Source organism: Gorilla gorilla, chromosome 7, assembly GCF_029281585.2.
Source record: "Gorilla gorilla gorilla isolate KB3781 chromosome 7, NHGRI_mGorGor1-v2.1_pri, whole genome shotgun sequence".
Taxonomy (NCBI): Eukaryota; Metazoa; Chordata; class Mammalia; order Primates; family Hominidae; genus Gorilla; species Gorilla gorilla.
The window spans coordinates 95,874,995-95,900,207 of record NC_073231.2 but is presented as its reverse complement, the minus strand read 5'-3'; the positions used below and the strand labels follow the sequence as shown (position 1 = coordinate 95,900,207).

The window sequence follows — 25,213 nt, the reverse complement described above, 5'->3', positions numbered from 1 at the left end:
CTCACAAAACAAATATTGACATTGAAGAAATGCTGCCAAAATAGTCAAGTTCTCATCCTTTATTTCCAACACTACCTGACCTTAAAAAATGGTAATTATCTCTATTCAGACTAAGATTCAGCTTGTGAATAAATATTTCTTTCTATCTCAAACTAATGTGTATTTACGGACTTAAATATTAAAAATGCTCTGGGACTACTAAAAGAAGAGTACCATAATTCAGCTCAACAAGCATGGAGCACCAGCTACGGACCAGACTCTTCTGGTCCAAGTGGGGAAGTCAGATTGTTTAATGTTACGTTAATGGAGGAAACCCCATCTCTACTAAAAGTACAAAATTAGCCAGGTGTGGTGGCATATGCCTGTAATCCCAGCTCCTTGGAAGGCTGAGGCAGGAGAATCACTTGAACCCAGGAGGCACAGGTTGCAGTGAGCCAAGATGGCACCATTGCACTCCAGCCTGGGCAACAAGAGCAAAACTCCATCTCAAAAAAAAAAAAAAAAAAAAAAAGCCCGCCATGCCCTGCTCTCTCTCTCTGCTACATTGGTATATTACCTTCATTTTAGAATCTATTCATTAGTGTTTGTCCTCTCACTAGATTGGATTAAACAAAGTTTTAAGGCACAGAGAGGAGGAAATGATTACAGAGAAAACATCCCAAAGGAAGTAAGCAAAACATCACAGCAAAATTCCAACAACAATATAACTCAGGCATAGACATATGAAAGCTGTATGGTAAGTTTAGGGAAACATGGAACAGTTCAATGGAAATTAAAGCATGGAAATAATAAATGGAATAGTAAAAAAATTTAAGCTCAGCTAACAACGAGGACTGTTCTATTTCCATCACTATCATATCCCTAGGACGAAGCATATATAAGGTATACAATAAATATTTATTGAATATATAAATTAATTAACAATGGCCAGAGACAAGTCTGTTTAGAATGCCATAGTGAGTTCTGGCTTTTATTCCAAAGAGTGACAGGAAATGATCTAAGATTTTTAGCTGGGGAGTGTCGTGAGCAGACATATATGTTCTTAGAAAGATAATTCTGGTGAAAATGTGAATGCAAAATACAGGGGGAAGAGACTGGTAGTAAAGAAATATACCATGATTATAGCAAGCCAGACAAGCAATGAAATGATGAGAAGCCCCATTATAACAAAGACAATGGAAAAGGCCAATGGAGGACAAATTCAAAAAGCAATCATGGCTGGGTGTAGTGGCTCATGCCTGTAATCCCAGCACTTTGGGAGGCTGAGGCAGGAGGATTTCTTGAGGTCAGGAGTTCCAGACCAGCCTGGGCAACATAGCAAGACCTCATCTCTACAAAAAAATTTTAAAAATTAGCCAGGCGCTGTGGCACCTGCCTGTAGTCCCAGCTACTTGGGAGGCTAAGGTGGGAGGATCGCTTGAGTCTGGGAGATTAAGGCTGCAATAAGCTGTGATTTTGCCACTGCAATGCAGCTTGGGCAACAGACTGAAGTCCTGTCTCAAAAAAAAAAAAAAAGCAGTTATACTCTGCTGAGAAAAGGCCACTGGACTTGGCAAGTGCTAATAGTCTGTGTTAGTCCCATTAATCTTATACAGTATCTACAATAAAAGAGTAAAGATGTGCTTATGAGAGGGGTTAGGGATGGCACTGATAAAGATCTATGGGACAGCAAAAAAGCTATAGTCCTGTGGTGTCTAATACGTAGCCACTAGCCATATACAGCTACTAATTTTTAAAATTTAGTTTCTCAGTCACAGTGGGATATTCCAAGGGTTCAATATCTACATGTGGCTACTGGATAGTGCATATTTACAGAACATTTACATCACTGCAGAAAGTTCCACAGGACAGCGCTGCTATAGACAAATAAGACTTATCTGGGAGATAAAATGTATGTCTCATGGTGAATCCAAGTCTTTGTTTAATTTTCTCTGGATGGACACCAGAAAGCAGGAATTTAGTTCCCTGAGCCACCAACTGTATTAGTTATGTTCAGCAACAGGATTGACAAGGAAGTACTTACTTGCTCATGGCTTCCACACCTGCTTTGGCAGAAGCACTTGGTACTACAAAACCTGAACCAGTCTCAGCATAGATAGTAGTAATAGAAAGAAATGCTGCTCCTGAAATTTTAAAAGGATACAGTTGATTAGCTATATAGCTGTATCACTTCACATAAGGAAAACATTATTTATAAAAATGGGATCTGATTAAAGAGGGTATAAGAAAAACTAAAGTATTTTTTAAAACTTCACTCACTCTAAATTAATGAGAGAATAATCTAAGAAAATTGATATGTCTTGCTACTAATCTTATGATTTAGGATGGCCCAGTCTGCACTTACTCGGAATGTATGCCTGGCGAGTCAATACGAAAGCCCAAATCTCAGAGGCATGCCCCTATTGCACCTTGTATAATCAGCTGGTCAGGATTCCCATTAACTAAGTACTACTTGAATAAGAATAAATCAGAATTAAACTTAAACTAGCAGGGACTTCTGCCTCCAGCCATAATGAACTTACCCTTCTGCTGTAAACATCAAGAAAACTGAGTAAGACATATGCTACAATTATATACAGATACTGCACAGCAGGCAGGGAAGGACTATGACTCTGATAGAAGGAAAATGACTAAGCCCTGAGATACCCTAGCTTTTTGCCTAAAGATACTATATAGATGGAAGGATGAGGAGGAGGAATCTAAGCAGAAAATGGCATTCACACTGAGTTAAGAAGATAGAGATCGGTTTGGGGAGCCTGAGGAAACTAAGGTTTCTAAGAGTTCCTCCAAGGAGGAAAGTAGGCAGAGATATTAATAGAACTCCATAAAGCTGCATGGAGTCTCAATGAGTCTTTAGACAAATAAGCTGTACATGTTTAGTGTGAGATTCCATTGAGGCCAGGCAAAGAACAACTACTAGGAAGCTGTAAGTGATGCAATTCCCAGAGCTTGCATAGGGCTGGGAGACATGGGAGTTCTAAGCAGCTTCATTGAACATCCAGAGCTTTCAATAGAGAGCTCAGAAAAAAAAAATGCCTTAGTAGGAGGGTTAAATTAGCCCCAAAGTAAAGACTACTATATACTTGCTGAAATAAAGCTTTAAAATGACCCTTAAAAATGATTAGGCTGATGCACAAGTAATTTAGAAGCTTTCCAAAATAAAAAAACCATACACCTCAAAAGAAAATTAAAATACACACAGACACAAACACACAACAACAACATAACATTCACAGCATGCAATAAAAAATTACTGCACATAAAAAGACACAGAAACCTAACAAGGAGAAAAATGATTAATAGACAAAGAGTCTCAGAAATGACAGAGGAGACAGATGTAGCACACAAACAGCCTTTTAAATGCTATTACAAATATTTTAAAAGATTTCACTGAAAATATTTATATGATGAGAAAAATGGAAAATACAAAATAGAAACCAATATGGCTTCTAAAGCAGAAAAATACAGCATCTGAAAGGAAAAACTGAACAAATAAGCTTAGCTGTAGAAGAAAAGATCCATGAATCTGAAGACACAGCAATATAAACTATCCAAAATGAAAGACAAACGGGAAAAAAAAACTGAGGAAAAACCCAGAACCTCACTGACCTATGGAACAGTATCTAGCATTCTAACAAACATATAGTTTGTCACAGAGGAAGAAAAAGCACTTGAATAAGGACTAAAAAAATTCCGAATTTGGTGAAAACTATAACTTACAATGCAGAAAGCTAAATGAATCCCAAGCAGGATAAACAGGGAAAAAAATCAAGATATTATCATAATCAATAACTGAAAACCAATGATATATAGAATCCTAATTGCAGCCAAAGGTAAAAATAAGCAATAAAAATACACAAACACAGACAAAAATTTTCATTGTCTTCTCATTTCTAAAAATAATGTAAGCTAGAAGACAATGGAGTTATATTTTTAAGGTGTTGAAAGATAAAACTTGTTAACTCTGAATTCCATATCCATCAAAAATACCCTTCAAAAATCAAGGTGATATGAAAATGATATTATAGAGAAACTGAGATTGTCAAAAGGAAAGAAATAGTAAATATGTAGGTAAATATAAAATATTTTTCTTGTTTTCTAAATTTCTTTTTAAAATGATTGTATAAAAGCTATATTAAAAAGTGATACTGCACATTCAGCGGTCAATAGTGTCTAGGACACAGCAGGTTCTCAATAAATTAACTGAATAAGGCCAGGCACAGTGGCTCATGCCTGTAATCCCAGCACTTTGGGAGACCAAGGGGAGCAAATCACCTGGGGTCAGGAGTTCGAGACCAGCCTGGCCAACATGGTGAAATCCTGCCTCTACTAAAAATACAAAAATTAGCCGGGTGTGGTAGGGCATGCCTGTAATTCCAGCTACTCAGGAGGCTGAGGCAGGAGAATCACTTGAACCCAGGAGGCAGAGGATGCAGTGAGCCGAGATGATGCCAGTGCACTCCAGGCTGGGTGACAAGAGCGAGACTCCATCTCAAAAAATAAATAAATAAATAAACAAACAAACAAATAAATAAATAAATAAAGGCTTAAAAGGGTAATCTTTAGGTCCTGAGAAATCAGTGATTTCTCTACTTCTTATTTATTCATAACACGGGATAAGACAATACTTAATATTTGCAAAAGGATCAAAATAAGTTTACATCTTTTACATAACAGCAAATACTTTTAGAAATTGAAATTTGAAGGACTACAAGGAAAGTATTTTGAAGAATATTCAGATAAGTTTTTTCTCTGCTCCATATATTTAGTTTCTCTTTCTCTCAGCATTTTCCAGAGTAGAAAGAAAACTCAGCACATCCTGGGAAACACGGGGGTGGAAGAGGGGGCAGGAGTACCATTTTGAGGATAGGAAAAAATAAGAATGGTTATGTTAGTCATTCTGGTAACTCCTTCTATATATCAAACAGCCTTTCAGATTGCTGAAAATTACTTTGCTTCCAAAATCGTACTCCGTGAAAGAGGAGGGATGTAGAACATTAGTGGGCTCCATTACAGTACACTGACAACAGATGCTAACTGTATCATTCTTATAGCAAAATTACAAAAGAAAAAAAACTGCTTTAAAAGTGGCAAATACAAAGCAAATGCTCCAATGGAAAGTGCACTATCTTTCAACTAAGACTGAACAAATACATTTCTCCAAGTGTGGGAAAGGAGTTAAGCCATCCTAATACAATTTAGATGCTGAAATGAAAGTTATTTTACTATTCATTTTATCCCTTTAAGGTTTTATTTTCTCAGCCTAGAAAATTTGGGTAGCCCACCTCTTAGAATGAGATACTGCAGCTTTTAATTCTCATGAGTGTAAAAGGGAGATAAACGTTTGAAACTGCACTGTTCCAGTAGCATTAATGCTGCAAGGTGAAACAATTATCGGCTTCAAAAAAATGAACAGTGGTGCTAAAGTGCAAAGTAAAGAATTCCTAGATCCCCAGGGTTAGTCACATATATTTTCCTTCTTGTACAGAGGCCCATTATTTCAATTAGAATAACTGCTCATGGAAAAGCTTTATAAAAGGCAAGTTTCTAACAGCTCAGAGCAGACAACAGAAATGAATCTACATTATTAATGAGGTTAAGAAAATAGAGAAGGGAAGCAATAAATGAAATAAATATTATGTTAGCCCATCCTTTGTTATTTTGAAATAGAAAAAAATAGTAATAAAAGAACATCAAAAATCATATTATCTATCAAAAAAGCTATGATATGTGCAAGATTATGATCTAATTTCAAAAGAAGATTCAAAAGTTCTAAAATCTGGTTTCAATACAAACTATGAATTGAAAGAATCACTAAACAAATTTAGTTCCAATGACCAACAGAAGGGGAATAGTATAGACACCTGGGCTCAGAAACTGATTCCACTATTTACTAGCTGTGTAGCTATGAGACTGGGGAAGTCGCATCCCTGCTCTGGACCCTAGATTTATCACCTGTAAAACAGGAACATAGGGAGTATCCAGCAAATGTCATTAGATCCTAAGGATTACTTGTTAATTTACTGCTGTTGTTGATTCCACCTATTACTCTGCCGCTCTCATGCAAAAAGACTGCCATTTACTAGCTGTGTATTAATAATTTGGCAAGTTGCGTTAGGAAACATCACCAGAATGGAAGGTAACTCCAACAGGCAACCCAGCCCCCTAGTTTCACAGACACATCCAAGAATTTGTTGAACCGCCGGTAGGTCAGGGCTGCTACACATGGTTGAGCAGTGCATAAGGGTGCCATATCTAAGGAAGCATGTTTCACATTACAGATATTACATGATTATTTACTTATTTCAAAATTTTCTTGTTGTTCTGAGGGTTTCCTTTCTAACAAGATAAGAAATATATGTGGGCAGAATGGCCCCACTTAGAGATCCCATGCCCTAATTCCTAAGAACTGAATTTCTTATTTTACTTGGCAAAATAACTTTGAAGACATTAAGAAAGATTACAGGATTTAAGAGAGGGGCCTTTCTGAGATTATCCAAGTAACACAGTCTAAGCACGTGAACTCTTAAAAACAGACAACTTTCTCTGGCTGTAGTCAGAAAGATGAATTTTAAGGAGCAGGCAAGAGAGATGTGGTAGAAGGGAAAGTCAGTCCCTAAGCATGAGAAAGACATATTGTGGTATTGCTGGCTCTGAGATGTACCAGTCCCTATGTAAGGACCAGAGAGAGGTCCCTAGGAAATAGGGTGGCCCCAAGCTGACAGCAACCATGAACATATACACTTCAGTCCTACAACCACAAGAAACTTGATTCTTCCAACGACCTAAATGAGCCTGGATATAGACTCTTTCTAGAGCCTCCAAGACATTAGCTCTGCTGGGTGACTCCCTGATATTAGCCTATAAGATCTGAAGCAGAGAAACCAGCCAAGCAACTCTGTACATTTACTTGAAAAAAACAGAATTATAAAATTATAAGCATATGATATATTAAGCTGTTAAGTTTGTGGTCATTTGTGGTCCCCACAATGGGGGACTAGTATAGTGTATTATGTCAACTTTCCAACAAACAGAAATAAAGTATCTTAATTTTTTTTTTAATCCTTGTTTAACTTTACCTATCACCGAAGGATAAAGACCACATTGCTTGGCCTCATCTCCTACCCCTCCAGGCATTATATGTCACATATAAGCAACACTGAACTCCTTGTATGCCTAAATACACAACTGAGCTGTTGGTTGCAGTTCTAACTCTTCTAGTATTATTGCTAGCAATTAATCTTACTGACAATCATGGTAAGAAGACAAACTTCTCTGTCTTTTTGATGAGGGCACAGAGGATACCTGTCTCCGAGCCATTTTTCAGTGAGAGCCCATATGAAAATCTAAAAACCCTTAATTCTCTAAAAGCTACTCAAAATAGGACTATAACATTTAAAAACTAGAATAACCCTATATAAATAATATTATCTACTAAGGAAACACTTTTCTCATTTAAACATTTAATATAAATACGTCCCTCATGTAGGCTGCTATTTTTAAGTTTAATTATAGTAAGAAGGGATATCAGGGCTCTGGTTTTTCTAACCAATTTTAATTATGAGTCAAAACCTAAGTTTCAGATAGTTGATAGTCCCCTTGTAAAAGACGTGGTAAAAATACATTTATCTTGGAGGAAACTTAACATTTTCTTTCATAACTAACATTTATTGAGTACTAGTCTGCCCCAGGAACTATTCTTAACACTTTATAGACACTAGCTCTTATAATCATTACAGCAATCCTAGGAGGAAGGCTTTATCATTAACATTATTTTACAGAAAAGACAGGCACAGCAAGCTAATCTGTCCAAGTTGATAGGACTAATAAGTATTAACCAGGATTGGAACTTGGCAGTTAAGCTCTAGAGCCTGCACTCTTAACTACTATGTAACTACTACTGCCTTGCCAAGAAATTTCTAATTACTACTTAGAAAGAAAAACTAATTTATTTTCAAAATTCTCAAATCACTTTACCTTTACCTTATTTTCAAAAAACATCAAAATAAGGTACACAGTTGCTCTAAGAAATTTTAACAGATGAGGTTGAACTCTCCCATCAAACGAGATGACTCTAGAAAAAAGTGATTTTAAAAGGATACTAATACCACCTTAATAAATTTCAACTGATAACTAAAAATGTGTTTTCAAATATTCTTTAGATGCACCCACTGTTCTAGAAAAAACAAAATCTCTGGACACAATATAAAGAAACGTACTCATGTGGTTCTTATATACTCTAAGCAACATACACCTTGCACTCACACTACTGACAAATAAGAAAAGCCTTCCGCTATGCTCTACTCTTCCCACTTCTGAAACAAGGTGCATTTGCTTCCATTCCAACTGATCATGTCAATGACTGGTCATCTTTTCCCTCTAATAGTAAAGTTGAAGGACATAACTGAAAGAAGTGTTCAGTATGTACTCAACTCACCTTCCTTTTGCAGGTCTCCAAAATGTTTCACTGCATAAACAAAGCACCACCTTTGTGTTCAGTGTTGAGTTAGGAAATGGTGGGGAAGGAATGGAAAGGCTTTGCAGGTAGGGCAGAAGTAATGCACCCTGATAAAAGAATTTGTAATGGATGGAGAGTTGATGGAAAAGGAGACTTATAACATGAAACAATAACTAGATGTAGCATGTTTTTAAGTGCTAAAGCAGGGGACCCCAACACCCCAGCCCCATACCGGTCTATGGCCAGTTAGAAACCGGGCCACACAGCAAGAAGTGAGCAGTAGGTGAGCCAGCATTACTGCCTGAGCTCCACCTCCTGTCAGATCAGCGGTGACATTAGGTTATCATAGGAGCGCAAACCCTATTGCAAACTATGCATGCAAGGAATCCAGCTTGCACATTCTTTATGATACTCTAATGCCTGATGATCTGAGGTGAAACAGTTTCATCCCAAAACCACCCCCTGCCCCTTCCCCTGGTCTGTGAAAAAATTTTCTTTCATGAAAATGGTCCCGGGTGCCAAAAGGGCTGGGGACCACTGTGCTAAAGTATGCATGCTAGCCCCTGAACTGGTAATCCTTCACTGAGGAGTGGACTAGAGCTGGGAATGGAGACTCTATGGCTCAGGTAAAGAATGATTCTAATCAGGGCATGTGTACTGGATCAGTCAAACGGGCTAGTATAGAGACTGGACAGGCTGAGGGTGCTGCATTATGGAGGACAAGGAAGAGTAACTGGCCAAGTACAATATCTATGGGTTGGAAAAAGGAATATTTTGAAATTTATTCTTGTGTTTACAATTCACACATCAGGGACTCCAGAAGAACAGTAAGATGGTTAAAAAATCTTGTGTTTTCTGATAATTTAATTGAACTGCAAAAACAGTATAATGTACTTTACTTAGTTCAATGCTTCCAAGGCCTCTGGCCTTGAAAACTGTTTCTTCTTCTCTATTAACTAAAACAGTCCTTTGTTTTTATTATTTCTTCAGTTGGTGATTTACATTTATTCTCTTCCTCTATCACAAGGCTGCTGGTAAGATTATTCAGTTCACTCTTTCCCTTTCCCCACCACAAGCTCCATATGGTTCAAGCTTCCTTGGGTTGCTTCTACTTCTTAGTTTTAAATTCTCTGAGGTTCTTAAAAGTTATTTCCACCAAAGTCTTTATGTTAGCTAGGCTATCGGATGTCCATTCACATGTAAGAAAAAGCACATGTACATCTGTAAAACAATTTATATTTTTCATGAGGCTTCTACACCTAACACCTTGTTCTGTTACTAAATATTGGAGTAGTAATTTATTATCAAGTCTATTTTATAGATGAAAAAGCTGAATAACAGTAAAATATCGTCACTCACTAACTGTCCAAGTATCAGGTGTAAACTAAGTGACTATGACTACAACAAAAAGTCACAGTTCCTTCTTTTTCTCTACTAGACCACTTACAACAACTAATTTTTTAAATTATGTCAATTGTCGATTTTAATAGTAATAGTTAACACTTAGGTAATTAATAAGCCATAGTTTCTCATCTGTAAATGTGAGTGTTAAAAATTCACTTCCTACATTAAAAAAAGATTGTACCTCAGTTTCCACCCATGTCTATAAATGGGAATAAAAGAGCACTTACTTGCAAGGTCATTGCAAGTGTTAAATGAGTTAATAAGTATTTAGCACTTAGAACAAAGCCTGATACAAAATAAGCACTCAATAAACATTAGATGTGAAAGAAATAAAGAAAAAAAGAAGGAAGGAAAGAGTTTTATAAGGGAAAAAAAGAAAGGAAGGGAGGAAGGAAGGGAAGGAGGGAGGAAGGAAAGAAGGAAGTAAAAATAAGTGAAAATTTGGTTAAAATTAGGTAATGTCTTTAAAAAGAATATTTCACATTTTGCTTGTTCTGTATTCCAACACCTGTTACATCATATACCTTTATCTAATATAGAACTTGTGGCAATCACTATAGAATTCTCATATGTTCTTAGGTATAAGGAATTCTAGCTTTCTGGTATAAAGTAATCCATGTGATTCAACACCAAAGCTAGTCCAAAATCAAGTACAATATCTGAGTAGGCTGTCATATATTTTTTCAATAAACACATGCGAGAAAAGCAAAAAAATTTTTTAAGAAAAAATTGTTTTATCTAGATACAATCAAAATGTAATTTTAAGACAATAATAGACATGAGGCCAACGTTTTAACTTGAATGTTAAGTAACTTAAGATTCTAAAAAAAAATCCAAATATGAAGAGTATCACACTATGTTGAACACTTATATAATATGCCTCTGATGGCGGCACAAGACGCTTTTGTTGGATTCAGGTTAAAGTAACAATTTCGCAAAGCAAGGCTGTAGCCAACATATCACCTGCTGGACAAAGCTGCCAGAGCAGGTGCAAAGGATGAGGTAACATCTGCATATAAACTCCCCTCAAATCCTAATCACTAAACTAAGCAAGCACAGAAGCTAAGAAGCTCAATGAAAAGTAATACTTGGAAAATGACAAAGTAAGCATTAAGAAAATTTCAGCAAAACAAATCTAGCAATATATAACTAGGATAATTTACCAAAACGAAGGAAGATTCAGCCTAGGAATGCAATGGTGTTCAATATTCAAAAATTAATTAATGTAATTCACCATATTAACAGGCTTAAAAATATACCCATCTCAATAAATATAGAAAGTAGGCTTATATTAACAAATTCAATACTTATTCACGATTTTTTTTAAAAAAAAAAAAGCTATAATCACAGGATCAAACTCACACATAACAATATAAATCTTAAATGTAAATGGGCTAAATTCTCCAATTAAAAGACACAGACTGGCAAATTGGATAGAGTCAAGACCCATCAGTGTGCTGTATTCAGGAGACCCATCTCACCTGCAGAGACACACATAGGCTCAAAATAAAGGGATGGAGGAAGATCTACCAAGCAAATGGAAAACAAAAAAAGCAGGGGTTGCAATCCTAGTCTCTGATAAAACAGACTTTAAACCAACAAAGATCAGAAGAGAGAAAGAAGGCCATTATATAATGGTAAAGGGATCAAGTCAACAGGAAGAGCTAACTATCCTAAACATATATGCACCCAATACAGAATCACCCAGATTCATAAAGCAAGTCCTTAGAGACCTACAAAGAGATGTAGACTCCCACACAATAATAATGGGAGACTTTAACAACCCACTGTCAACATTAGACAGATCAACGAGATGGAAAGTTAACAAGGATATCCAGGAATTGAACTCAGCTCTGCACCAAGCAGACCTAACAGACATCAACAGAACTCTCCACCCCAAATCAACAGACTATATATTCTTCTCAGTACCACATCTCACTTATTCCAAACTTGACCACATAGTTGGAAGTAAAGCACTCCTCAGCAAATGTAAAATAACAGAAATTATAACAAACTGTCTCTCAGACCACAGTGCAATCAAACTAGAACTCAGGTTTAAGAAACTCACTCAAAACCGCTCAACTACATGGAAACTGAACAACCTGCTCCTGAATGACTACTGGGTACATAACGAAATGAAAGCAGAAATAAAGATGTTCTTTGAAGCCAATGAGAACAAAGACACAACATACCAGAATCTCTGGGACACATTTAAAGCAGTGTGTAGAGGGAAATTTATAGCATTAAATGCCCACAAGAGAAAGCAGGGAAGATCTAAAATGGGCACCCTAACATCACAATTAAAAGAACTAGAGAAGCAAGAGCAAACACATTCAAAAGCTAGCAGAAGGCAAGAAATTACTAAGATCAGAGCAGAACTAAAGGAGATAGAGACACAAAAAACCCTTCAAAAAAACAACAAATCCAGGAGCTCGTTTTTGGAAAGGTCAACAAAATTGACAGACCGCCAGCAAGAGTAATGAAGAAAAGAGCGAAGAATCAAATAGATGCAATAAAAAATGATAAAGGGGATATCACCACCGATCCCACAGAGATACAAACTCCCATCAGAGAATACTATAAACACCTCTATGCAAATAAACTAGAAAATCTGGAAGAAATGGATACATTCCTGGACACATACACCCACCCAAGACTAAACCACGAGGAAGTTGAATCCCTGAATACACCAATAACACACTCTGAAATTGAGGCAATAATTAAAAGCCCACCAACCAAAAAAAGTCCAGGAAAAGACAGATTCACAGCCAAATTCTACCAGAGGTACAAAGAGGAGCTGGTACCATTCCTTCTGAAACTATTCCAATCAATAGAAAAAGAGGGAGTCCTCCCTGACTCATTTTATGGGGCCAGCATCATCCTGATACCAAAGCCTGACAGAGACACAACAAAAAAAGAGAATTTTAGACCAATATCCCTGATGAACATCCATGCAAAAATCTTCAGTAAAATACTGGCAAACCAAATCCAGCAGCACATCAAAAAGCTTATCCACCATGATCAAGTGGGCTTCATCCCTGGGATGCAAGGCTGGTTCAACATTATGCAAATCAATAAACATAATCCATCATACAAACAGAACAAAAGACAAAAACTACATTATTATCTCAATAGATACAGAAAAGGCCTTTGACAAAATTCAACCGCCCTTCATGCTAAAAACTCTCAATAAATTAGGTATTGATGGGATGTATCTCAAAATAATAAGAGCTATTTATGACAAACCCACAGCCAATATCATACTGAATAGGCAAAAACTGGAAGGATTCTCTGTGAAAATTGGCACAAGACAGGGATGCCCTCTCTCACCACTCCTATTCAACATAGTGTTGGAAGTTCTGGCCAGGGCAATCAGGCAGGAGAAAGAAATAAAGGATATTCAATTAGGATAAGAAGAAGTCAAATTGTCCCCGTTTGCAGATGACATGATTGTATATTTAGAAAACCCCATCATCTTAGCCCAAAATCTCCTTAAGCTGATAAGCAAATTCAGCAAAGTCTCAGGATACAAAATCAATGTGCAAAAATCACAAGCATTCCTATACAGCAATAACAGACGAACAGAAAGCCAAATCATGAGTGAACTCCCATTCACAATTGCTTCAAAGAAAATAAAATACCTAGGAATCCAACTTACAAGGGATGTGAAGGACCTCTTCAAGGAGAACTACAAACCACTGCTCAATGAAATAAAAGAGGACACAAACAAATGGAAGAACATTCCATGCTCCTGGATAGGAAGAATCAATATCATGAAAATGGCCATACTGCCCAAGGTAATTTATAGATTCAATGCCATCCCCATCAAGCTACCAATGACTTTCTTCACAGAATTGGAAAAAACTACTTTAAAGTTCATATGGAACCAAAAAAGAGCCCGCATTGCCAAGACAATCCTAAGCCAAAAGAACAAAGCTGGACGCATCATACTACCTCACTTCAAACTATACTGCAAGGCTACAGTAACCAAAACAGCATGGTACTGGTACCAAAACAGAGATATAGATCAATGGAACAGAACAGAGCCCTCAGAAATAATACCACACATCTATAACCATCTGATCTTTGACAAACCTGACAAAAACAAGAAATGGGGAAAGGATTCCCTATTTAATAAATGGTGCTGGGAAAACTGGCTAGCCATATGTAGAAAGCTGAAACTGGATCCCTTCCTTTTACTCCTTATACAAAAATTTATTCATGATGGATTAAAGACTTAAATGTCAGACCTAAAACCATAAAAACCCTAGAAGAAAACCTAGGCATTACCATTCAGGACATAGGCATGGGCAAGGGCTTCATGTCTAAAACACCAAAAGCAACAGCAACAAAAGCCAAAATAGACAAATGGGATCTAATTAAACTAAAGAGCTTCTGCACAGCAAAAGAAACTACCATCAGAGTGAACAGGCAACCTACAGAATGGGAGAAAATTTCTGCAATCTACCCACCTGACAAAGGACTAATATCCAGAATCTACAAAGAACTTAAACAAATTTACAACAAAAAAATCAAACAACCCCAACAAAAAGTAGGCGACGGATTTGAACAGACACTTCTCAAAAGAAGACATTTATGCAGCCAACAGACACAGGAAAAAATGCTCATCATCACTGGCCATCAGAGAAATGCAAATCAAAACCACGATGAGATACCATCTCACACCAGTTAGAATGGCAATCATTAAAAAGTCAGGAAACAACAGGTGCTGGAGAGGATGTGGAAAAATAGGAACACTTTTACACTGTTGGTGGGACTGTAAACTAGTTCAACCATTGTGGAAGACAGTGTGGCTATTCCTCAAGGATCTAGAACTAGAATTACCATGTGACCCAGCCATCCCGTTACTGGGTATATACCCAAAGGATTATAAATCATGCTGCTATAAAGACATATGCACATGTATGCTTATTGTGGCACTATTCACAATAGCAAAGATTTGGAACCAACCCAAATGTCCATCAATGATAGACTGGATTAAGAAAATGTGGCACATATACACCATGGAATACTATGCAGCCATAAAAAAGGACGAGTTCATGTCCTTTGTAGGGATATGGATGGAGCTGGAAACCATCATTCTGAGCAAACTATTGCAAAGACAGAAAACCAAACACCGCATGTTCTCACTCACAGGTGGGAAGTGAACAATAAGAACACTTGGACACAGGGTGGAGAACACCACATACTGGGGCCTGTCATGGGGTTGGGGGAGAGAGGAGGGATAGCATTAGGAGATACACCTAATGTAAATGATGAGTTAATGAGTGCAGCACACCAACATGGCACATGTATACATATGTAACAAACCTGCATGTTGTGCACATGTACCCTAGAGCTTAAAGTATAATAATAAAAAAAAGCTATCAGCAAACTAGATATAGAAGATAACTTCCTAAAGCTGATAAAGGATATTCATGAAAATTTACAGGTAAATCATAATTAATAATGAAAATCTAATTGCTTTCCTCCTGGCATCAGGAGGAAATGTATTTGATTTGTTCTTAATACTAGGAACCAGCAGAATCTAAGTTTTTACCTATTCAATATTTTAGTGAAGGTCCCATCCAATAAAATAAGGCAAGAAAGAAAATAAAAGTCTTATCAGTTGGGAAGGAAAATATAAAAACTGTCTTTTTTTCACCAACAGTATTATCAATGCAGAAAATCCAAAGGAATCTAAACAAAAAAAAAAACTGTAATAACCATTAAGTGAGTTTAGCAAGCTCCTAGGGAAAACATCAATACACAAAACTAATCCATTGTATTTCTAAATACTACAAGAAAACACCTAGAAAATAACATTTAGAAAACAGTGCCATTTGCAATAGCACCAAAAATTTAAATACTTTGGGAGAAAGTTAACAAAACATGTACAATGCCTATGCAAAACACTGCTGATAGGAATTAAAGAAGACCTAAATAAATGGTGAGAGATACTACATTGAGAGACTGGAAGACATGATATTGTTAAAAATATCACGCTTCAGTTCCTTGACTGTCGATCCAGTACCAGAACAAATCCTTTACGGCGTACTCCCCTCAGCCGAGTGGTCCAAGTTCTCCAAACTCTGTCAGCTTATAGCATCAATAACTGACAGGAATCTTGGAAGAATAAAAACTGGCTTCCATCTTTTAAAAAGATATTTTATCTAATATATTTTTAATGAAGCCCATAGAATTTTAATCCAATGTGATGAACAAAAATAGATCAGGGTCTATGTTAAAATGAAAGACAATAATGAGGAAAGAAGGGAGAGTCAGACAGAAATCGAGGGTCACAGAGATGAGCGAGGGAAGAAATAAGAGACAATGAGGCAAAGAAGAACAAAGAAACCAAAGAGACAGATGAAGAGAGAAACAGAGAACCAAAAATGAGGAGCTGACAGAGGCAGAGCAGTAGAGAATGAAATTGAGATATCAGCAAGGGGTAGGGCGAGAGAAAATCAGACAGAGGCAGAGACACAGGAGAGATACAGAGATCAAGGTTCCTCGGACAGAGAAGGGAAGAGAGAGGAGTCACACTCTTCCCTGTCCCCCCTTCCCACTCTTATCCATCTTCCCGCCCCTCACCGAAAAAAAAAAAAATCAAATAAAACACTTATCCAAAATCCAATTATAAATCACATCCATTCTGCCATCATGGAAATGAGTAACCAGGAATTTCAATTTCAATGAGTGCATAGAAAGGATGGAAGCTATTAGTTTGTGTGTGAGCAGACACACACACACACACACACACACACACACAGAGCTAGTGCCGCTGTAGCATCTCTCTGCTCCTACAGCGTTATCTCAAGCTGGTTCTAGGATCACCTGTGCTGCACAAAAGAAGAAATTGAACCTTATAAGGCAAAGGTTTCTGAACAGAGGGAGGAACCTAGCCAGCTCCATGCCCTCTTTCCTCCCCTCAACCCTCAAAGGACATCCTCTGAGGAGCATGAGAACGCTTCCTCATTTTCCTTGTTTAGAATACTCTCCACCTTCTCTGAGAAAATACCCGCACCCTTCAAGTTCCCCAAATTATTCAGGGACAGGGTCTTGTCCACCTCTGTGCTTTGAGCGTGAGTATAGGGCCTGCTACCCAAAAGTCATTAGTAAGTGTCTGTCAGGTGAATAAATGTACGCTGGTTCTAGATATATATGAATATACACACATATATACATTAGACATGTTTGCTATCCATGTACATATGAACTTTTATAAAGTAATTCATTCATAATACTAACAAAAATGTTCTCCTAGTATGTTCTTTCTAAATCTATTTTCCCTCCAGTGTCCTTAATCTCATTGGTATTATCATCCAGACTCTTCATCCCATCTAAAAATACTCTTGTCAAATCAATAAGGCCTGTTGATCTTATTGTCTTCTAAATGTCTTCTACTTTATCTCCCATGCAATCTAGCCACCTGCTAAAAGAAAAATCAAATCCTCCTGAATGGCACTCCTTTTATCACCCGTCTTGTTGTCACTAACCTTTCCAATCAAGTCGCATTCTTTGTTCCACCTTCAATGGAAATCTATACAAAAATACTTCCTATTTCTTTCAGAATTAACATTAAACTCCTTATTTTGGTATTGAGAACTCTCCCAATTACACTCCAACCCACCTTCCCAAAATCATTTCCTATTCCTTTACCCATCTCTAATGACATCAAGGTTTTCATCATTCCCTATGTACTTATGCTCCTCCTCTCCACCAGGCCTCTATCCATTGACATTCACATGTCCTTTCCCTCCTCTTTCTCCACATCTAGATCTTTGAACTTTCAGCTTAAGTTGCATCTTGTTCCTCAGCCTGATCACTGACCCTAGGGAGAGTTAGTCATTCCTGTCTCTGGATTGCCAATGCACTTGAAACATATATTTATTACTGCTCAAATTGTAACACATGATAATTATTTAAATATCATTTTTCTCCATTACACTGTGAGTTGTACAAGTGTAGACTGTCTCATTGCCTTTTAAAGTATCACAGAGCTTACCACAGAACCTTGCACGCACAGAAGCCAAATGAATATGAGAAAAGCAAATAAACATACCTTTCTGTGCTTTAATTAGTTGTTTTCCAACTTCTAGCGTCACGAAGGCTGTGCCATTTAGAACTATGTCAGTTATGGTTTTCCAAGCATTAGGAGAAAGTCTTTCAGTAGGAGAAATAAAATTCCCTGCTGCATTGTTTATCACAATCTAATAAATGAACAAGGCAAGTTACAGAAACTTTAGATGAGGAAAAACATTTTCCCTGCAGGGTTTTTGTTTCTGAAATGTATTAATAGAAATAATACAATAAAGTTGAAGTTCACAGCTACCTACGAAACAATACCATGAGATTTGGTAGTCTGAGTCTGTGAAAACCTCCTATGTTAGTTACCAAATTTCAGAATCCTAAGCCGTCTTTAAATTAGGGTAGATTCTCTTATTAAGAAAACTAAGGCTGGGTGCAGTGGCTCATGCCTGTAATCCCAGCACTTTGGGATGAGTTCAAGACCAGTCTGGGCAACAAAGCGAGACGTCATCTCTACAAAAATTTTGTTTTAAAAATTAGCTGGGTATGGTGGCATGTGCCTGTATTTCCAGCTGCTTGGGAGGCTGAGGTGGGAGTATCACTTGAGCCCAGGAGGTCAAGGCTCCACTGAGCCGTGACTGTGCCACTTGCACTCCAACCTGAGTGACAGAGCAAGACTCTGTCTCAAAATAAATGAATTTTAAAAGTTAAAAAAAAAAGAAAATTAATACAGATTAAACGTATTTACCATGTGACTGCATTTTATTTCAAAGAATCTCAAGAAATGGCTTTTTGTTTCTGGTGTCATTTTAGTTTAACTTAACCAATGCAGCTTGTGGTTGATGATCTATTTACCATCAGTAAAGATTCTGGCTAGTTCTACAGGAGATTCAGTGTTACTGGTTCTGAAAATACCTTTAACATAGAAAAAGTGCTATCTTTGAGACTACTGGAAGAAACGGCTTCTCTCCGATAAATGTACCAGGCAACAGCAAAATATTCATGCATATTTCAGGTCTTAAAAGGAGAAATTTTGAATTTCTTATAGTTTTTCATGTTTATATCGTTCTCCTCCACTGAGGAAGACAATCAAAAGTTACTAGGAGAAGCAAAAAGCATCAATCATTTAAACTCCATGCTGTACTCTTGGATAACTGCTCTTGTTATTTCATAATCTTATTAAATAAAGTGAAATCAAGTTTGTTTTCTGATCAATCATAAATGGATTCTTTAAGCATTCCTGAAAGGAAGTTGTGTAGCAGTCTTCCTACTCTGTTCTTTGCTTTAGCAGAACTGGCATTTTCCTAGGGACGGAAAATAGGTGCTTCTCAACACAGCACTTGCTCATATTGAGGTAGGAGGCAGGCCTAACTCTGGAGGCAGAGCTCCATCACAGGACCAGATTGAGGACTAGTTAAACCAGGTCCTGGATGAAAGCACCCCCTCTTTAGACATACCCACCAATGCACCATGTTTGTTTACCATTGCCATGGCAATGTCAGCAAGTTATTGCCCTTTCCATGGCAACGAACTGATAACTCAGAAGTTACCAACCCTTTTCTAGAAATTTCTGCATAAACCTAATTAATTTGCAGGCAATTAAAAGTGGGTATAAATACGACTATAAAACTGCCTCTCAACTGCTATGCCCAGCACATTGACTATGGTGTTGCCCTGCTCTGAAGGAACAGTCACAGATCCATTCCACTGCTGCTGCTTCAATAAAGCTGTTCTCTTCTACCACCGGCTCATCCTTGAATTCTTTCCTGGGTGAAGCCAAGAACCTTCCCAGCCTAAGCCCCAGATTGGGGCTTGCCTGTCCTACATCAGTATCAATATTTTATTTCCTTTGTACACGTTGGTGGGTGTTATCAACATCAAGTGTCTTGCACTTTGGCTTCATCGCTACACTTACATTAGGATGTCCTGCAACTTTGATCAGTTCTGACACAGTGTTTTGAACCATATCAGGATCCCTCACATCACACTGAATTGCATGAACCTGCAAAATAACAAAAAGAATATGACATTTTCCAGGTTTCTTAAACCAAATGCATGAACAAATTATTTGAACATGTTATAATTCCTAAATCTCAATTAAATAACTGATTTTTAATGTACCTTATTTCCAGTTTGAGAAGAAATTTGTTCTGCGGTAGCTTTCAAAACATCCATCTTCCTAGAAATAAACACCTTGTATGACTTCATATTATATTTTTCAATTTCATAAATTGAAGAATACAAAGAATCCATAGCTTAAAGAAAAGCATTTCTGAGAAAGTATAGATGTTATTTATATACAAAAATCAATGTGAATTTTTTCTAAAAGTCAAATTTAGATCATTTTTATACATTTGATACTAATTTATTGAATTAGTCACTTTTAAACCAGTTTACTTTAACATTATCTACTCACAGATTTAAATTATTTCCTTGATAAGCCAGGTTTACAAAGAAAATATATTCATGGTATAATGTTAGTAGGTTTTGTACTAAATTTATGGGTTCAAAGAGACTACATTTATTCATGCAGTCTCACATTCTACAAAAAAAACTATGAATAGAAATTATTATTAAAATGAAAATAATATATTTAAACTCTTAAAAACATTACAATGTAAAAACAAAAAATATTCCGGCCAATCTGCAATTGCAAATGACATAGTAACTGTTGTTTGGATGACTACTTGGCTTACCTAAAATTTTACACCATTCAAAATGGTGAAGGGGTGGATTTTTAAACCAGTCTCTAAAGCCTCAGACTTAACAGAGTTTATAGGGTACCAGAATATGCCTAATAAGAAGAAATTCCTTCCACATGGTCTTACCCTTCCTATATTCATCACAATAACAGATATTTTGAAATACCTGTTTATTTTATAGAAAATGAAAGTACTGGCTGGGCGCGGTGGCTCACGCCTGTAATCCCAGCACTTTGGGAGGCCAAGGCGGGTGGATCACCTGAGGTCAGGAGTTCAAGACCAGCCTGGCCAATATGGCAAAACCCAGTCTCTACTAAAAATACAAAAAAATTAGCCAGGTGTGGTGGCAGGCACCTGTAATCCCAGCTACTCGGGAGGCTGAGGCAGGAGAACTGCTTGAACCCGGGAGGCGGAGGTTGCAGTGAGCCGAGATCATGCCACTGCACTCCAGCCTGGGTGACAAGAGCTGGACAAAACTCCACCTCACAAAAAATAAAAAATAAAATGAAAGTACTGCATCAATTATCCTGGTATAAGGTTAATTATTAATTAAAGCAGTAACCATAATCACTCCCACTGAAGACAAAGCAACCTCCATATAGTGCTTAAAAAAAAAATGTTTCTTTTGAGACAAGGTCTCACTATGTTGCCCAGCTGGTCTCAAATTCTGGGCTTCAAGTGATCTTCCTGCCTCAGCTTCCCAGTAGCTGGGATTACAGGCACACATCATCCCATCTGGCTCCATGTCGTACTTTTTAACTTCATCTTCGTGTACAGAAAAAGAAATATTCTAGTACTGAATTGGGGAAATTAAAATAATGAAAATTGCGGATGTTTACCCAAACATCAGTTCCACAATTTTCATTGTTTCTTTCATCTCAAATAGTACCTAACTTTTTCCAAAAAGATGTATTTAAATAATCTAAAGAATATTTCTAATATTTCATATAAGATTAAGATGCTAATCAAACAACTCTGGCGAACAGTGTTTTCAATACTATGGCACAGAACAGTTTCTTCAAAAGCGTCGCCAATAGGCTTGATGTAAGGGACTTACCGGCTGGCTATCACGCACTGAGCACCTAGGCTGGACAGAAGAGTCGTCATTCCTTTACCAAGGCCAGTACCTCCCCCAGTAATGAATGCCACTTTTCCTTGAAAACTATTAGGTGGTAGCATCGCTTTTTGAAGAGGCGAAAAGAATTTAGATTGCAAAGCTTCAGTGTTTTGATATAATATTTTTGTCCCATAACTGAAAAACTAAAAGGGGAAAATGAATTTAAATTTGCATACATATATTTCCAAAAAACAGATGAATTTTTTAAAACATGCTCTTGAATTTAACAGTAATCAAATTCTTGTATTAACACAAACTCACTGCAAACATATTGGTATTGTACTTAATTATTATTCTTTGCTTTCTGATTTAAAAAGCACAGGCTCTGGAGCTGGACTACATAGCACAGAATTTTCTCCCAAGCTATGTAACTTTCAGCAGGTTATTTGACCTCTCTGTGCCTCAGTTCCTTCATCTACAAAATGGGGACAATAAAATTAATTTCTTCATATGGCATTGTGAGGATTATATGAGTTATTACAGGTAAAGCACCTAGAGCAGTGTGTAGCATATAGTAAGCACTACAAATGCTACCATTATTAGCTGCAGGTGTTTTGCTTAAATTAAATTGTTGTGTTTTGTTTTGGTTTTTGGTTTTTTTGTTTTGTTTTGTTTGTTTGTTTTTTTGAGATGGAGTCTTGCTCTGTAGCCAGGCTGGAGTGCAGTGGCATGATCTTGGCTGACTGCAATCTCCGCCTCCCGGGTTCAAGCGATTCTCCTGCCTCAGCCTCCCGAGTAGAGTAGCTGGGATTACAGGCACACACCACCACGCCCAGTTAAATGTTTGTATTTTTAGTAGAGACGGGGTTTCACCATGTTGGCTAGGATGGTCTCGATCTCCTGACCTCATGATCTGCCCACCTCGGCCTCCCAAAGAGCTGGGATTACAGGCATGACCCACCACACCTGACCAAATTTAATTTTTAAAAAACTAACATAAAGCATTTTTGTCTTTCAACAAGAATAATCTGGACAAAAATCACTTTCCATCTTTGAATCACTGAAGAAAATTGTTAAAAATTCTCTATAAGGATTATTAAATCAAATGCCTCTTCCCATGCTAGCTTCTGGCCACAAAACATAAAACAGAATATTTCTGTTATTTATTTTAAATGGGAGGAAAATCAATCCATTTTGGAGTAAAAAATATTTGTATTGCCCTATTTTATATGTTAACAGCTTGTACTCACATTACATGCGAACATCACTGCCATTCTCTCGCATTTAATCATAAAACAAACTTTAGGTATCTAATATAATGAACAATAGGAGCTAACATTCATTAAGTAGTTACCACCTGCCAGGATTACATATCAAACTATTTAATCTTCCAAACAACCACATGAAATAGGTATTAGTTTTATCCTATTGTACAGAAAGGGCTCAGAGTGATAAAAAATATATATATTGCCAAAGTTGCAGAACCAAGGTTCAAACTGACTGACAGGCTCCAGAGCCTTCTCTGATAACCAGCTTGCATATTCCTCTGTCTATTCTCTGAGATCCTGCTAAGCTTAATGGTCACACCAGGGAGGTTATGTGATATTCCATTAGGTCATGGTGGCAAGATTAAAACTCCAGTTAAAACTCCAGAAGCTACCATTTTCTTCCAGAGTATTCCTGTAAGCTAAATAGGCTGTCATCACTTGGTTCAGGATATCTTGAAATTTATCCTCAGGAAAGAATAAGAAATGTGGTCAATGATTTAGAAGGAGGCTGTTCATCAACTGGAAATTGCACAAGAAAATGTTTATAATGTGTTGTTAAATGAAAAAAAAGAAACAAATATACAGTATGTTTTTAACTACAAATAAAAATATATGCTTAGAAAAAAAGACTAGAAGGAAATAACAACAGTAAGTAGTAGATTCAATATTTACCATACAGTCCTCAAAACAGCTCTATAAGGTAAATTCAATTGTTACTTCTATTTTATAGATGAAAAAAACTGAAGCACAGAAAGGTCAAGTAGCTAGCTTTTAAAGATAAATAATAATAGGGAATAAAGACTTAAATCCAGTATCTGTCTGACTTCAGAGTCCACCCATTACTTTACAGTTATGGTTAAGTGATGAGATTATAGATAATTATTTGTTTTTTTGTTTGTTTGTTTGATTGGTTTTTAGTACTTTCCAAATCTATCCAATAAGTATGATTAGATCTTTACAAGCAGAAAAATAGTTACTGAAAGACAAAATTTGAGATCATGTATAAAATAATTGAAGATACATTTGCAAATCTTGTTATGCTCCATGCCAGTCATCATATTTATTTTAGCTTCATGTTGACAAAGCATTTTCTTTTCATATCCTTTTGCCAAAGCACAGTAATCCAAGCAACTCTACAATAATCTTTTTCTACATAAGTGGCAGTTTTCCTTAAGGCTGCCACCTGCCTTCAGAACTATTACATTAAGATGATGAATCAAGAAGTTCACTCAAGTAGAATGGTAAATTTGTCATTAAGTAATAATAATGAAAAAAATGTATTCTAATTTTCTGAAGGCTTTCCCATAATTTTTAACTTTTTAATGTTAATGTGTATAGGGGATTTGATGTGGGACTTCATGAAAATAATTAAACAAGATATTTGCATACAAACTTTCTTTTTAAATTTATTTTAAAACATTTCCTCAACCTCCTCACTGGTAGAGAAAAGGATATGAAGGTAAAAATGTCACATGTGATAAAAATAATTCCTAGTGTCTATAACGTAACAGGTTATTACATAGCACATTTTTATTTATCTTATATGATCTGATCAATACTAACCTTATGATTCCACTTCCTCACCAAACCAAAGTGAAGAAATTGATAAGCTATTTTAATTCTCATTACCCTCTGACAATATGCAGCATATGTGTTAATATAAATTCAAGCCATCTTCTCTGCCTAAAAGGAAGATGTTCATTTCAACCTTAAGACCCATTGAGATGATCAGATCGCACAGGATCACATCATATTCAATCCCGTTTCTACAAGGAAGCATCCTTAATAACCTTAAACAGTATTTTGGTTGGGCTTTTTTGAATTATAAAAAGTAGATACAAAACAGGCTTTTAAAGATTTTCAAGTCTTGCTTTATGGTTTTTAGAGAAATAAGTTTTTTTCAAAAATATAAATAACACATTTCGTATCAAGATTGATTTCTCTTGAGATCTTTAGTGACCTAAAATTCTTAAAACTTTCTAGAGTCTTCCAACTTTGGCAATACAGAATTATTTTTTAGTTACAAGCTCTAAATATCTCCCCCTCAAAAAATTAGCTATCACCTACCTTCCTCACCATACTTATCCCTCTCCCACATCATATAAACAATAGCTTCCTCCTTCATGTATTCCAAAATTACAGCATCTAAACTAATGAGACATGATCATACTTTTAATCTTCAAAATGGCAGTTCTGAGAGTCTTGACACTGCACCTTCCCCTCAAGGATAAGGACTGTATATCAATGATATATATACCTAAATTACTTAAGTATATTTTGGCTAGTCTAAAAT

The 25,213-nt window shown here is 36.6% G+C and overlaps 1 protein-coding gene across 2 annotated transcripts in view; it reads right to left on the bottom strand.

Moving 5' to 3' along the window:
- Positions 1-25,213, bottom strand: part of DECR1 (2,4-dienoyl-CoA reductase 1) — a 50,790-nt gene that overhangs the window by 13,054 nt on the left and 12,523 nt on the right. The window contains exons 2-7 of one of the 2 annotated variants that reach the window (XM_019032380.3): positions 24,484-24,603; positions 21,653-21,855; positions 20,015-20,072; positions 19,809-19,895; positions 17,928-18,075; positions 2,024-2,123 (exon numbers count right to left, since the gene is read on the bottom strand). In XM_019032380.3, the coding sequence (XP_018887925.2) occupies positions 2,024-2,123; positions 17,928-18,075; positions 19,809-19,895; positions 20,015-20,072; positions 21,653-21,855; positions 24,484-24,546 (659 nt within the window). In that variant the 5' untranslated portion in view covers positions 24,547-24,603. The remainder of the gene's footprint in view (positions 1-2,023; positions 2,124-17,927; positions 18,076-19,808; positions 19,896-20,014; positions 20,073-21,652; positions 21,856-24,483; positions 24,604-25,213) is intronic. The other variant, XM_004047259.5, reaches the window with a different exon arrangement.